The sequence below is a fragment of the Felis catus genome, chromosome A2, assembly GCF_018350175.1.
Source record: "Felis catus isolate Fca126 chromosome A2, F.catus_Fca126_mat1.0, whole genome shotgun sequence".
Taxonomy (NCBI): domain Eukaryota; kingdom Metazoa; phylum Chordata; class Mammalia; order Carnivora; family Felidae; genus Felis; species Felis catus.
The window spans coordinates 46,403,294-46,419,380 of record NC_058369.1 but is presented as its reverse complement, the minus strand read 5'-3'; the positions used below and the strand labels follow the sequence as shown (position 1 = coordinate 46,419,380).

General features: G+C 40.6%; 1 protein-coding gene across 7 annotated transcripts in view; it reads right to left on the bottom strand.

Annotated features, from left to right (window-relative positions):
- Positions 1–16,087, bottom strand: part of ITPR1 (inositol 1,4,5-trisphosphate receptor type 1) — a 326,193-nt gene that overhangs the window by 172,175 nt on the left and 137,931 nt on the right. For 4 of the 7 annotated variants that reach the window (XM_045051892.1, XM_023249983.2, XM_011280170.3 and 1 more), the window contains exons 12-16: positions 15,143–15,187; positions 11,089–11,243; positions 3,222–3,321; positions 1,645–1,805; positions 1,005–1,146 (exon numbers count right to left, since the gene is read on the bottom strand). In XM_045051892.1, the coding sequence (XP_044907827.1) occupies positions 1,005–1,146; positions 1,645–1,805; positions 3,222–3,321; positions 11,089–11,243; positions 15,143–15,187 (603 nt within the window). The remainder of the gene's footprint in view (positions 1–1,004; positions 1,147–1,644; positions 1,806–3,221; positions 3,322–11,088; positions 11,244–15,142; positions 15,188–16,087) is intronic. The other 3 variants (XM_019824645.2, XM_019824649.2, XM_019824650.2) reach the window with 1 other exon arrangement.

The window sequence follows — 16,087 nt, the reverse complement described above, 5'->3', positions numbered from 1 at the left end:
ATTCTTTGTGGTAAGATCTTGTGTTGATTTATGGAGGTCCCTGTAAGAGCTTATACAGGCCTGAGTTTACCAAATCCTCCAAATTTTCCAGTCCTATTAAGAACACATGGCACTTATTATTATTTTTGATGAAAATACAGTTGTCAACTGAACTCTTCTTGGAGTTCCTAACAGGTGAATTGTTACATGCTGACATTCAACAAGTGTGTTGTCAATTTAACTGAGCTATGAAAGCCTGGGTGGCTCAGTTGGTTAAGTATCCAGCTTCGGCTTAGGTCATGATCTCGCATTTAATGACTTCGAGCCCTGCATCGGGCTCTGTGCCATCAGCTCAGAGCCTGGAGACTGCTTCAGATTCTGTCTGTCTGTCTGTCTGCCTCTCTCTCTCTCAAAAGCAAATAAACATTAAAGAAAAAAATTAACTGAGCTATGAAGCCATGAAAAGACACAGAGGAACCTTAGATGCATATTATTAAGTGAGAGAAAGGCTACATACTGTATGATTTCAACCACATGACATTCTGGAAAAGGCAAAACGATGGAGGCAATAAAAGGATCAGTGGGTGCCAGGGGTTGAGGGCAGGGAGGGATGAACAGGCAGAGTACAGAAAGTTTTTAGGTCAGTGACAATACTCTGTATGAATCTATCATGATGGATATGTTATTATACATTTGCCTAAATCCAGAGAATGCATACCACCAAGAGTGAACCCTAATGTCAACTCTAGATTTGGGGAAATTATGATGTGTCAATGTACGTTCAGCAATTGTAACAAATGTATCACTACAGCGGAGGATATTAATGATAGGTGAGGCTATGCATATGTAGAAGGAGGAGGTATACGTGAACTCTGTGCTTTCCATGCATTACTGTTATGAACTTAGAACTGCTCTATAAAATCAAATCTGTTTTCTTCAAAAGTCAGCTGATCAAGCCTTCCAGGTGGGAACCAGTCATGTCCCTCTGTAAGAGCAGTGATCCCAATATGTTGCATCTCACAGACCTGCTTGAGGATATTCTGTTCTCTCATCAGCTTCTGCCGTTCTCTGTTAGGCTTGGAGAAGACCACTTCAAGCACATCTTGACCAGAGTTAGTGCCACCAGTGACAAAGTAAACCAAGTCTTCCAGCAGCTTGGTTACAGACCTTGAGAGCAAAGAAGCTATTAGAGATGGGAAATGTTCGACGTGTAACAGGTTGAAAACTTTACCTTGAAAGACCCAGGCCTAATGAGGCACTTAAACGCAAACAAGTCCTTTCTTCCCAATTTCCTCAAAAGTGAGGACCAATGGCCAAAAAGAGTAAAATACACGCAACACATTATTGTCCACAAAAGGATAAACACCTTCACAAAATATGAGCCTTCAAATTTTACGTCAGAGTAACTGTGGCCCCTATCATTTATTAGAAAGTTCTAGAGGCCAACTAGAGACGGAGAAAAAGGTCTTTACAATTTTAGAGACTTTCAAAGAAGTGAGTGTGGTTCTTGAAAATCACAAGTTAAAGCCACATATAAATGTTAAAGCCTGACCCTCTCACACAAAGCTGTTCAGAGTTGGCATTTTCTCTTTCTGCAAACAACAGATTTAAGAGTTCCACAGTGGGTGAGGTTGAGTATGTCTGGTTCTTGCGTGAAGCCCTTACCTTCTTTCATTCTGAGTGATGGTGCCTTTCTCCAGCTTCCCAGCTATAGAGCCCAGCACCTTGCTGGCATCATTGGCAAAATCCAGGTCCCGAACCTCAGCAGGAGAAACCGGAACTATGGCAAATGCTTCCTTATCCTCCTTCACAGGGGAGGTGCCAATCTGAAAAGCAAAATGGTCTTTATGGGATTGTCTCTTGGACTGAGACAGTAAAACATTAATCAAAACACTATTTATGCGACACTGGGCAATCCAAGTAGCTGGAGCTATCTCGCAGTAAGAATCAACTAGACACAGAAAAACATATGAAAGGAAGTACCTCAAATCATTAACAGTTGTTACCTCTAGAGATTGTTACTATGGGAAAGAAGGAGGCAGAAAGGGGGCTCTGATATCATTTTACACCTTCATTTGTGAAAAGAAGCATGTTAAGACTGTTAACAATTGTAAAACATGTTTATAAACACATACGGAGGTGTGCCTGAGTGGCTCAGTGGGTTAAGCATGTGAATCTTGATTTCAGCTCAGATCAAGATCTCTTGGTTCCTGAGAATGAGCCTCACATTCGGGGCCTGTTTGGGATTCTCTCCCCCTGCTCCCTGCCTCTCTGAGCCTCCCCGACTTGTGCGTGTGCATGCACACACGTGCTCTCTTTCAAAATAAAACATTTAAAAATAAATAAATAGGTGGGAGACTACGTGGCTCAGCTGGTTAACCATCCAACTTCAGGTTATGATCTCACATTTCATGAGTTTAAGTCCGGGTCAGGTTCTGTGCAGACAGCTCAGAGCCTGGAGCTTGCTTCGGATTCTGTGTTTCCCTCTCTCTCTGCCCTTCCTCTGCTTACGCTCTCTCTCAAAAATAAACAAACACTAATTTTTTTAATAAATAAAAATAAGTAAGCAAATACATAGGGAAAAAACAAACGAGCAAAATAATTATTGACTCAGAGTATCATATGGGCAGACACTGTACCAATCTTTTAACTTTTCTATATACTTGAAAATGTTCATAAAAATAGAAAAAAAAATTCCAGTAACCTCCCCCATCACTAAAAAAACAAACTAAGAGTATCATTTGACTTTTTCAAAACAAAATCCCTATGTTTGTGTTTTTATGTTTTATGACCCTAGAGAAGGTAGGGAAGGAGAGGTGGGCTTGAGGGAGAGAAATTAAAGGGGCTAAGAGAACTTCCAAAAAAATAAAAGTGTCTATTTAAAGACAGAGAGAAAGAAATAATAAAGATTGGGGAAAACCAACTAGGTATGTGATGTGCCTCAAGGCACAAGCAAACACTCCCCCAGCCAAAATCATCCTTCAAACAGACATGAAATCCAGACAATTGCTCAACCTTTAGGGCAAAAGCCATGGAATAAAAGGTTCTGGTTATTTAAAAAAGGCTAGGCTTGCTTTAGCCAAGTCCCTTGGAGAGAATTCTTTCACTGCATTCAAGTCTGTCCATGACTACCTCTGGCCAAAGCAACAAAATGCAGCTCCCTCCTCCCCAATGTGTCCTCAAAGGAGCCCTTTCATTAGGGAGCACAAGACCAAAGGAGGCAGCCAAGTTCCAGAACTTACTTTCAGCATTACAGGTTTTTCTTCTTCCTTGTCGATTGGGATATTTGTGCTATGAACCCAGGTATTAGTGCAAAGGTGTCTGAGTCGGACATAGGAGTTTCTGGGGGGAAAAATAAAAGGATTTGGGTGACAGGAATTTTTAGGTTCTCTAAAGCCACTGGCCTAGAATATATTCTATCAAAATAAAACGGGATACCAAAATGGTTTCCTGCTACATACACTAGACAATATAAACCGAGGCACAAATGAATGCACACCAAAATATGTTTTAATGTATTTACAATAAAAAATCATTCATAATGATTCTAACATTGTGATATGCTGTATTTCTAAATGTAAGATCACTCCTGTGAATGAATATCCCAGAACGGAGCATGAGACAGAGTAACAAAAACTATTTATTGACTATATATTAATGCATATCATGAGAAATGATAGAGCAATGCATGAAATTTTCCTATGGATCCATGAAGCAAAAAATGAAATTACCAGGATAAAATGTGAGTCAATATTTAATAATCTTGTGGTAAGGAAGGCCTTTGAAGCACACAGCAACATACAAGTTTCATCAATTTTAAAAGTAAAAGATGGATACATCTTATAATATTGTTTACATTTTTCATGTTCCATAAAGCAAAAAAAAAAAAAAAAAAAACCATCATGAACAAAGTTGAAAGAAAAAGGACAACTTGGGAAAATAAAAGAATAACACAAAGCATAAAAAGGTAATTAATCTGCATATATAAAGAGATCTTTAAATCAGAAAAAATGGGAAAAGTGGCAAGGAAAATAAGACAATGATATCAGCCAATAATTTAATAAAGCAATATAATCTGCCAATAAACTTCCAAGTATACATTTAATTTCCTTAATATACAATTTACACAAATAAAAACTATGCATCTTTTTACTGAATGTCTTCCAAAGATCTTAAGAGACCAACATAACCCAGTATTTACAAGAGTTTAGGGAAATGACCTCTCCCCGCACTCACGGTGACAGTGTCAACAAGTTAAACTCTAGAAGGGAGTCTGGCACTTTGTAAAACAAATGTTCGCCAAATAAAAATCTTTTCAACTAGCAATCTCATTTTTAGATAGTTCGCCTAAGAGATGACAACCCAAGTACAAACTGGGGCGTAAGTATGTTCAACAAGGCATTATTTACGGTAGTAAAAAACTAAACAATCCAATGTCTCAATAATGGACTAGCTAATTATCATACATGCAGTGGAATACTAAAAAGTTATTTAAAAAAGATTACAATCAATATTTATGTGGAAATATGTACAGAACATATCGTTCAGTGAAAAACTGTTAAAAATAGCTTATAATTTTTATTAATGACAAATTATACAGAGGTATTCTGCATACCCAGAGACTTGTCTAAAACTACATAAACCCTAATGTTAACAGTGTTTATATCTGAATGGTTAAATTTTACATAATCTTTATTTGCTTCTTTGCTCTCCATGATGTTAACACATTTTTGTGGCTTTACAATGGACATGGATAATTTTACATTTTCCAATTTTGCTTTAAGGAAGTAGTTGAAATAGTGGCATCATTTTTGCATCAGGAACCCACCCCATCAGTGAGACAAGACCAATGAACACCAAACAATAGTAAGTAACATGAAATGCAAATGAAAAAGCATTAAGTTGGGAGACAGTCAAGGTACGCACTGAAGCACTTTTAGAGGAGGAGATCAATGAGGCTACACGAAGTCATGGACATTTCCTGATACAGAAAACTTGAATTGGAACTTTAAACACTGTTGGGGCTCAGGCAGACAAGGGACCAAAGAAGATACTTGCATTAAGAGGAATTTAGAGCAATGGTAGAGACATGGAAAAGAGGTGGGGGCAAGGGGCATCAAACCAGACATCTATCTTTAGTACACACTCTCTGCCTTCCGCTTTTGTTCATTATACCTGTCCTGAATATTCCAAGTAAGGGCAACCATAGTGATATTTAACTAGAATGAATATACATCAAACAACATGAAGAAGAAACCTGACAGAGATGTGCCAATTCTTTTTTGTCTGAGTGACATGGACTAATTCTCTGAATTTCAAAATATAACCAAAGCCTGGAGCTTAGCTTTTAATTGGATGATTACCTTCTGTAAAGTTCTATGTCAAATTATATTTGAGACACAAAAGGGTGTTCTATCAATTCATCCCAAGTCTCATTCCCAATCCTTAACTCAAAAGCCATGGTATCAGGACAATTACAAAGGCAGTCACAAAGTTGGGTGCTCTCCCAGTGTTCATCTAAAGCATCTATTTTACATATACTGGAATTTTATTATCTTATTCAGTATACCCAGGATTTGCCATTATCCTTTTCACTTCGGCTTGGAAAGATTCTTCTAACCATTGACTATCACAAAAATTCCTTTGCTGATAACATTTCAGAGACATTCATTTATCTACTTTCAGTCTTCCTCATCTTCAAACAAGCAATATTTAGCACAACTTTAAGATGCAGGGAAATGAGTGTACTACTCCTAAAGCTTTTTGATCCCTCCACAGGACAAATGAATAGGAAGCCCATTCAATTCTGGCTCTCACGTTGTCGGTCAGGGGCAAGAATGAATAAAAATTTTTAAAGTTAAGACCAAGCTCAAGATTCTAACTGGTAATTAATACTAGTAGACCATGCCGGACACTTCTCCCATGGTGAATGCAAGGCTTCCATTGTTTAAGAGTTTAGAATCCATCTACCTATGGACAACTATCCACAAAGACAGTTTTCCAATTTGGCTATGTTACCTAAAAGCTTAGACCTCCCCTTCCTACAGCATCATGCAAATTTCCAACCCACTGGGGAATATGGCCAACTTGCTCACTCCTCTTGCCAAGGAAATGCATGAAGTACCTTGTGACGGAACAATGTGGTATTTTACATCACAGGGTTCTGTTTTTTGCTATCCCTTGCAAACTAAAACATTTAACATGTAAGATAAACGTCATTCCCTTGTCTCCTGGGAACCTGAACAAATTCATTAGATAACTTCCTGAAGAGAGGACACAACATATGGAAATTTACTTAAACCAAAATGGAAATGGGTTTTACAAATCTGTACCTATCTAGTTAACAAGTCAATGAGAAAGGAAGCTTTTAAAAGGCAATCTACCCTACCCAAATCATATTTAAAAAGGATCTCAGAATGGATCAAAGACCTAAGAGTAAAAACCAAAAACCATAAAAGTCTTAAAAGAAAACATGAGCATAAATGTTTGTGACCTTGGAATGTGCAATGGTTTAAGAAACTGAAAGCATAAGCAATCAAAGAAAAAACAGATAGGACTTTGACAAAATTAAAAACTTTTGTACTTCAAGAGATACCATCTAGAAAGTGAAAAGACAACCTAGAGAATGGTCGAAAATTCTGGCAAATCACTTACCTGGTAAGGGATCTGTCTTGAGAAAAAAGAACACTTAAAACTCAATAATAAAAAGACAACTCAATTTTTGAAATGGGCAAAAAATAATGGGCAAAGGATGTGAAGAGGTACTTCTCCTAAGATGATACACAAGTAGTCAATACACACATGAAACGATGATGAACCTCACAGACAGAAAAATCAAAACCACAATGAGAGGGGTGCCTGGTGGCTCAGTTGGTTAGGCATCCAACTTTGGCTCAGGTCATGATCTTGCAGTTCATGACTTCAAGCCCCACATCAGGCTCTGTGCTATCAGCACAGAGGCCCAGAGCCTGCTTCAGATTCTGTGACTCCCTCTCTTCTCTGTCCTTCCCCTGCTCCAAGCTCTCTCTCTCAAAATTAAACATTAAAAAAATTAAAAAAAAAAAAGAAACACAATGAGATACCACCTCACGCTTACCAGGATAGCTCAAACAAACAAACAAACAAAAAGAGTAACAAGTATTGGAAAGAATGTAGAAAAAGTGGAACCCTCACACACAGGTAGTAGGAATGTAAAATGCTGGATCCATGTTGAAAAACCATCTGGCAGCTCCTCAAAATGTTACACAGAGTTACTGCATGACATAGCATTCCAGTCCTAGGTATATACCCAAGAGAATGAAAACTTATGTCCCCCCAGAATGTGTACAAGAATGTTCAAAGTGGCATAATAGCCAAAAAGGCCAACAACACAAATGGGCATCAAGTAATAAGTGAGTAAATACAGGGCACCTGGCTGGCTTAGTCAGAAAAGCACACAACTCTTCATCTTAAGGTCGTGAGGTTGAGCCCCTTTGGGCATAAAGAGTACTTAAAACATAAATAAATAAATGAAAGAGTAAATTTTAAATATATTAAAAAAAAAAGGATTAGGCATTAGCCCTTTTTTTTTCTTCTGTAAGGAGGTTTCACACCCAGCATGGAGCCCAAAGTGAGGCTTGAAGTCACAACTGTAAGATCAAGACCTGAGATGTGATCAAGAATCAGACACCCAACTAACTGAGCCAATCAGGCACTCCCAACCCTTTTTTTAAAAAAGAAAATAAGGGGGCGCCTGGGTAGCTCAGTCAGTTAAGCAACCGACTTCGGCTCAGGTCATGATCTCACAGTTTGTGAGTTCGGGCCCCGTGCTGCCAGTTCAGAGTCTGGAGCCTGTTACAGATTCTGTGTCTCCCTCTCTCTCTGACCCTCCCCCACTCATGCTCTGTCTCTCTCTGCCTCAGAAATAAATAAACATTAGAAAATTTTTTTTTTAAATAATAAAATAAAAAATAAATAAAAAAGAAAATAAGGGCACCCAGGTGGCTCCGTCAGTTAAGCATCCGACTCTGGACTTCAGCTCAGGTCACAGTTTCCAGATTCGTGGTGCGAGCCGCCCATTGGGCTCTGAGCTGACAGTTCTACCTCTCTCTCTGCCCCTCCCTGCTCTCTCTCAAAATAGATAAATGAACATTTAAAAATAAAATAAAATAAAAAAATAAGTAGATGGGGCACCTGGGTAGCCCATTCAGTTTAAGTGTCTGACTTCGGCTCAGGTCATGATCTCAATGGTTTGTGGGTTTAAGCCCTGCAACGGACTCTCTACTGACAGCTTGGAGCCTGCTTCGCAGTCTGTGTCTTCCTCCCTCTCTGCAATGCCCCCCCTCCCCCACTGTTCATGCTCTCTCTCTCTCTCAAAAATACACAAACATTAAAAAAAATTTTATAATTAAAAAAAATAAGTGGATAAATACAACGTGTTATAACCATATAATGAAATACTATTCAGCAATAAAATAAAATGAAGGGCTAAAATATGCTTTAACACGAATGCACCTTAAAAATACTAAGTGAAATACACCAGTCACAAAAGAGCACATGATACATGATTCCATTTAGATGAAATGTCCAGATCAGGCAGATCAATAAAGACATGAAGCAGGTAAGTCTAAGGCTGGATGTGGAGAAGAGGGAAATAACAGTAACTGAGGAAGGGTGTGGTGTTCTTTTTTGGGAAGAATGTTCTAAAACTGTGATGACAGTTGTCCAGCATTGTTCATAAAAACTACTGAATTGAGCACTGTAGGTGAATTGTATGGTATATGAATTAATTACATCTCAACAAGTCTGTTACTGTAAAAAAACAAAAACAAAACAAAACAAACAAAAAAACTGGGGACAACTCATTCAGTTCAGCATCTGACTTTGGCTCAGGTCATGATGTTGTAGTTCTTGGGTTCCAGAGCCACATCGAGCCTGCTTCAGATCCTCTGTCCCCCACCCCCCCCTCCCCATCCAGCTCCTCTCCCACTCATGTATGCTCATGTGCTCTTTCCCTCTCAAAAAAAAAAAAACATTAAAAAAGTATGGTAAAAAAAAAAAATCAGTGTACATCAGCTCAATCAGGGCTTCCAAACCTGGAGAATGCAAAGCTGTGCACATACTTGGGATTTCCTAGAGGAACATCTGTAGCTTTCCCCCAGATTCTCAAGGAATTAACAACCCAGCAGAGTTGAAGAACCAATTGACAATTTTACTGGGTGGCAAGGAAAGGCCTCCTTGCAATGTCAAGTACTCTTCCACGTGGACACTGTCCTCCATTCATCACTCTGACAGCACAAGAGAAGGTACTCATCTAGTGCTCAGAGCACCCGCACTGCAGAGACCCGTCTCACTGACATGGTGCATTGCTCTGGGCCAAAGCAGGTATGGAGAGGAAGAAATGAAGGAAACCAAAGGTCAGCAGATCTGGAGATGTCACACCTTGCTCGAATACTTATGCTGCCAACAGGCATTCGACTGCTCCATCCACCCAGGGGACTTGTGCTTTGGCCGCTGATACCAACTCAGCACATGCTGGTAGGTTTTTTTTAAAGACAGGCTTACAAACAGGGACTGGAGTCTACTAACTTCTGGGACATTCTGAGCAGGATCTTTGGGTCTCTCTAATGTTTGACTTGGATCTAAACGTAATTTTAAAAAGTGCATACATGGTCAAATGTCCTTTATGGAAAATGATCAGTAGTTAATTTGCATTAATAGGGTATTGAGTCTGGGTTCAGACCATGGAATGAAGCTTCTCCTGCTGTCTCTGTTTGAAAAGTAACTGGAGATTGCAAGGGAGCTGTTAAATCTTACTATTTGTAACCAGGTATGTATATGAATCAGAATTTTGTTAATAGGGTGTCAAACCCCCAAAATACAGAAATGAATCAGACACCATGGCTCATAAAACAACGTAACTGCTTTCCATAATCCCCTATTTCACATTTTTCTCCTCGTGAAAAAAAAAAAAAACCCGATTTTTTTAACCTAACAAATGTTATAAACTTTTATTTCTAAAACATTTGTATTCATTAAATACTTGTCTGTATGTCAAAAATAATGTGTAAAACCTACAAATGCCAACAAGAGTGCTACTAACCACTGCTGTATTCAAGAGTCAGAACTGCCCACGCAACCCTGTCTGTCTTAAGCATTTAAGATTTCGGGCTCTGCAAAGGAACTGGCTGACATGTGAGAAGTTGCTCGAACTCTCTGAGCTTCAGTTTCTTTTTCTATAGGAAGGGAAAGATAACCTTTTGTGCAGATGAAATGATGTAACACAAAGTATTTTGCATTGAACATAGCATGCAGTCAGCATTCAATAAGTGTAAGCCATTACTAACAATACTGTTGCTGGTTTTGGGGTTAAGCATGACCTTTCATCCCATTTAGAAGCCAGTTAATCCCTCCACCAAAAGGCATTGTTATGCAACAAAACTAAGAGTCAAATTTAATAAAAGTACAAAGAACACTGGTCTGACATCTCAATATATTACTATATTCAGTGAACTGCAAATGTTCCTTTTTCCAGAATTTCTTCATAATTGTTTCTTCAGTTAACTAGGAGATCTCTCAAGTGTGGGAATGTGGAAGAGAGTAGAGGAAACTAGAATTATGGAGCTACTTGAGGGGCGCCTGGGTGGCTCAGTTAAGCATATGACTTCGGCTCAGGTCATCATCTCACATTTTGCTAGTTCAAGCCCTGTTGTCAGGGGCTTCCTGCTGCTCAGAGCCCAGAGGCTGCTTCGGATTCTGTGCCTTCCTCTCTCTCTGCCCCTCCCCTGCTCGCTTGCTCACTCACTCTCTCTCTCACACACACACACACTCTCTCTCTCTTTCTCAAAATTAAGTAAAACATTAAAAAAATATCTATCAAGCTATTTGAGCTTATGGTTTTGACTTGTTTACCTCAATAAAGCACTTCTTGTCCAACTACAGAGAACTTACTAATTGATGAGCCATAAAAAAAAAAAAAAAAAAAAATCAGACACCATTCCAATAGGCAACCAGAACAAATCTTTTACAAGAGCTTCGAGAAAGGCAATGGTGATTTGGAACCCAAGAAGCCCAGCCAGGCCACAGATATCAGCTCTGACTTACTTGGGATAAGTCATTTTAGAACCCTACCTTGGGACAAGGCTATCACCTCCACGGAGAGTGGTGGGGTCCAGCTCAAAAATGGAGGAGATGTCATTGCCCTCAGGCACAGAGACCAGGGAGTACACCATCTTTTCTTGGGCATTTCGCAACCTGCTTCGAGAAGCATCCTGATCAGGATCCACCTGAGGAGGAAAAGTCATCAAGTCATGGATTCTGTACGCCAGACCCTTCACTCACTACAATCACTGCACAGTCCACAGGAACAGGGAAGAAACAATAGTGAACATCAGCAGTTGGCAGGAAAAGAATGAGAGTTTCAGAGCAGTCATAAAAGATGATAATCGGCCACCCACGCCAAGAATACTGACACTCTACCTTGTTGTGTTGCAATAAAAATGTTTAAACAATGCAGGGTTACAATAACAGATGTCCATGGAAAGAGTGCTATAGGTGACGAAGAAGTCCATATAGCTACATCCGTCTGCAGTAGTTGGAAGAGAAAAGAAGCACTTTGAGAAAACTCATCCTGTGGATTTGGTTATGGGACACTGTGTTAACCTACAGTTCAATTGTCTAGCAATAATATGATACAGCTACTTCCCAGGAGGAAAAGGAAAATCAAGTAAGCCTGAACCCAGGTGTTCGTAAACAGAGATCCCAGTGTGGCCAAGAAAAATATCTGAGAAGTCAGACTAGCCCTGAAAAAAACATTTGAAATTAATCACGGAGTACTGCCAATGACAATTCAGGGGAAAAGAGGCCTCTGTTGCGATGTAAGGGATTTGGCGGAGATTGAAGAAAATCTCTGACAGTCAAGACTAATGAACAATGAGGAAAGCTTTCCTGAGAAACTGTTAAGAACACATTCTAGGCTCCAGAGCCCGTCTGCCTGAGCAGATCTAAGCACCAAGCTCAGACTACCGTGCCTTTTCATATGCTTTGCGAGGTCTCTCCCAGAGCTGAGACTCTATGTGGGATTATTTTTAATTTTTAACAGCCTTATCCAACAATATCCACCTGCAACTACCAGGAAAAACACATTTTCTTTGTCACTAACTTGCTTTGCTTGAGCTGAGGCACTGACTCCTTTCCAAACGGGAAATGGATAAAAGAAAATTAAATCCAACAGGCAAAGGAGAGAGCTTGAGAGAATTTAATTCTAGGGACTAACATCTAAGATGGAGGGCAACAGCGTGCTCTAGGAGTTTATCTGCAGCCCCAACTTTTGTATGGGTAAAGGAAGAAGGGAGTGGGGGGGGGGGGTGGAGAGGAAGGGAGAGGAGGGATGAAGGGATAGAGAAACAAAGAAAATACAAATGGTTCTTTTAATACCCAAAGGCTCTGTCTCCTTGCTATACACTCCTCCAATATCTTATAGCGCTACCTTAACAAACCCACAACTTGTTGATCTATCTACACTCAAGTAGGAACCAACTAGAGAGTACCAAACATCTCAGTTCAAGAAAAAAGAACTCTGAATAGAATTTGTCCTCTTCCAACTACTTTTGCCTGCAAAGTCTTCCACATCACTTTCAAAATAAACCCTGACCCGATTCTGGTCTGAGATAAATAGCTCAGTGTCTGAGCTCAGTTCAGCTTCAGACCTGCCGGCAGACTGAAGAAAAATTGAAATTGCATGAAATGCACTCTATCTGGACCTGTGACTGAGCAACAGCGTCTTCATGTTCTTTGTGTTCAGTCGGCGTTTGCCACCTAGTGGGAGGAAAGGCACATGTACAAAAGGCTGTCAGACAAGAGCTAGTGTGCGTGGGGCTCATTGGTGCTGATGAATTGAGAAGGACAAGCCCAAGAAGCTAAGTAGGATTCCAGGTGAAGATTCCCACGAGCACTGGGTGCCAAACCCAGGGAAGTAGGTGACCCAGAACAGAATCAAGTTTCCTCCCCCCAACTTTTACAACTCCAGCTTTTCTGCCCAAGTTTCCTAGCCAACAAGAGGGGGAGGGTTGCAAAAAAACTCCTTCCTGCCTCTTTCCAGGGGCAGGAGCTGTGCTGATGGCCTTGGGGGTACAGGATGAGCCCCCCCAACCCCTCCTCCCCATGAAGACTAACCACCCATGCACCATTCCAGAGCAGCCAGGACAATGCAGTCCAGACCTGCACCCAAGTCTGCTGGCACATTCCACCACCATGGCATGTAAAAGCATGAGAAAGATAAAGAGATGACTGAACTCTCAGAGACCCGAACCAGGTGATGAGTTAGGACCACTCTCTGGTTCTTTACTGGTCCAACAAAGATCATAAAATCTCCCCTAACTCCTTCACGCAGCTGCTGTGCAGCCCAGATGAACTTGTGGACATAAAGGCACTAAAAATGTTACTGATCTGATGCAACTTACATAAATGCCGCTTACTGAGAGCTTACTAAGGGGCCGCATCTTATGCACACGTTACTTCGTCCTTACAACAAGCGTATCTATCCACCACTCTTACAGGTGAGGGAATGGAGGCCCAAGGAGGAGCAAGGAGCTTGTTTAGTCACACAGCTCATACGTGATGGGTCTCCCATTTAAACCCAGGTCTGCCTCTCTTCCCTGCCCTGCTTTTGATTATGTTCTTCCTCTTGCACTACAAATGCCAGACCTCCCCTCGCACATCAGCAGTTCAGGAGAGCAACCCCATTACTCACAGAGCTCAAGGTTCAATTGCACATCGGCTCTCAGGGACAGAAGCCTCAGCTCTCCTTCAAAGCAATCTCAGAGGGGAGACTTGCTCTGTGTGACAACTCCGATGGCAGCACTAATACCCATAGATTCAAGTCAAGCAAAGCCAATTTTTTCTCTCAAAGTAAAGAAGGTGCAGGGACGAGAGCTGCCTTATGAAAAATAATACTGCTTCCAGCCCAAGCCTCCCAAGACAAGCCACATGAACACCGTGCACAGATGGTGGGCAAAGATTTTCTGCACATTGGCAGAAAGTTGGACCAGGTCAGTGCTGTCTACCTTCCAGTGAGTTGCAAGGGCAGCTTTTACAATGAGCTCTACCGATTAAAGGAGCAGGACACCCCTGAGCTCCCTCAAGAACTGGGAAAGACCAAGTACAGGAATTAATGATTAGATGCCCTTAGAACTCCTCTTCTTTCCTTCCAAAGCTAACATTGTATTCAAACATAACTACAAGGTTCACCCTTCCCACAGAATTCATACTTTCCAAAGACAATGGCATTCTGTATTATCTCCACCCCAAACCCCTTTATTAACGTATCCACTTGAAAACCTTTCAATTCTTTCAAAACTTTACCCCCCAAAAACAAGTAACCTCAATACCTCCTACCATATCCCACCAGAGATGACCACATGAACACACCATGTCAAATACAGTAGCAAATGTTTGCTTTGTTGTTATTTTTTTTTTCACCCTAGACCAGAATGAAGCACTCCACAAGAGAAGTGTTCTATTGATATCCATCATTTTCATGTAACACAACCACTGCCCTCTTTAACCCGTAATTGTAGACAACTCAACCCCCAAGGGCCTCCAAGTCAGCATGAATTGGCAATATGGCCTCCAAAGAGAGATCCTGTTGGCATTAAATTTCAAACCAAATTATAAAATCTATTTCTGAATTTGCATAAAGGACAGATGGATAGACAACTGAGCATCTAAGCAGATGACAGGAGCACCATGCCTCATGTGTTACCTCCATCACCTACATGATACTATCCACTTCACAAACTCATTCCTTGAAAAAATCTGAGACAGTCATAGTTTGAGGTCAACAGCAATAGAACACTCATTTGTAGAAGACCAACTTCTAAGGAGCCATCCCTGTCTCTAACCTAGGGGCATTCCCAAAGATACCATCAGCTTCTCCCACTTAAAGGTGGAGATCACTTGACTAAGCACACAGAAAGAGCATCATCACTGGAAGTCTTGGACCAATGGAACACAAGGAGTAATGACTGCCTTCAAGGGAGGCATAGAACAAGACCCTCTTTTAAGGCTTCCTAATGGCTCCCCTTCCCCAGCACTCAGTGACAAGTGGCAGTTTCTTAAACAGGGTTCCAGATCACTTGGCCTCACCCTACCAGATGGAGACAAGAAGGCTCTTGCTCATACTTACTGAGGGCTGAAACTCCAGGCATTCTTCCTCAAAGTCAGGGTCTACCTGATGAAAAAGAATCATTAGGAAATTAAAACATCCATTGATTTCTCCAGGACTCGGCCCCACTTGCAGGAGACTTCAAGGCCCGCGAACATCTCTGAACAGCTAAAATCTTGTCCCTTCCCTCTTTTATGAAACCAGCATGCCACAACCACACACGTCACATAAGTACAACACACATGGAACGATCAACCAGTTACCAATAGACGGTTCTCAAGTGTCGACAGAAGAACACAATGAATTCACTAGCAAAGCAACAGTTAAATGCCTGAAGTAAATAAAAGATCAGTATCCAGTCACTGATAGTCCTGCTTCGTTTTAGTTAGAAATAAAAAAAAAAAAAACTAGAAATAGTTTTAGTTCGTGGCCTCCAGCAAGAGTTACACTCGCTTCAGAACATAACAAATAATGCAACCATCAAGGAGCTTTGGCAAACCATGTAATCAACATTTCCTCGCAGCTGGTTAGCTGGGTCCAAAATTCCGTATGGCACCATTTTAAATTTCAACTTAGTGTTGATCTTTGGTTCTTAAATATTTCAAAATCATCAGTTCCTCAAGTATCAGGCATCCCAGGGGATTCAGGACATTTAGATTCAGCCTTCCTCGGGGTCAGGTGTGGAAGCAATACTGATACCCAGGCATCACACTGAGAATCTCTGAGCCATCCCACCGTGAAACCAGACAACAGGAGGTATCTTTTGATGTACATCTAGAATCTGATATGAGTAGGTATTGTACATCTTCCAGCAGATCAGAGTAAAACTCAGCATCTGTCACACAGTATGATGGCTCCTTAACTTAACACAAAAATTAAGAAGTAAATTCCTCCTGTTCTTCAGCTTTGAGTTTTGCCTTTCCCCAAAAGCCTTTTACAGACATTTAAGCTAAAGTTAATTTCCTT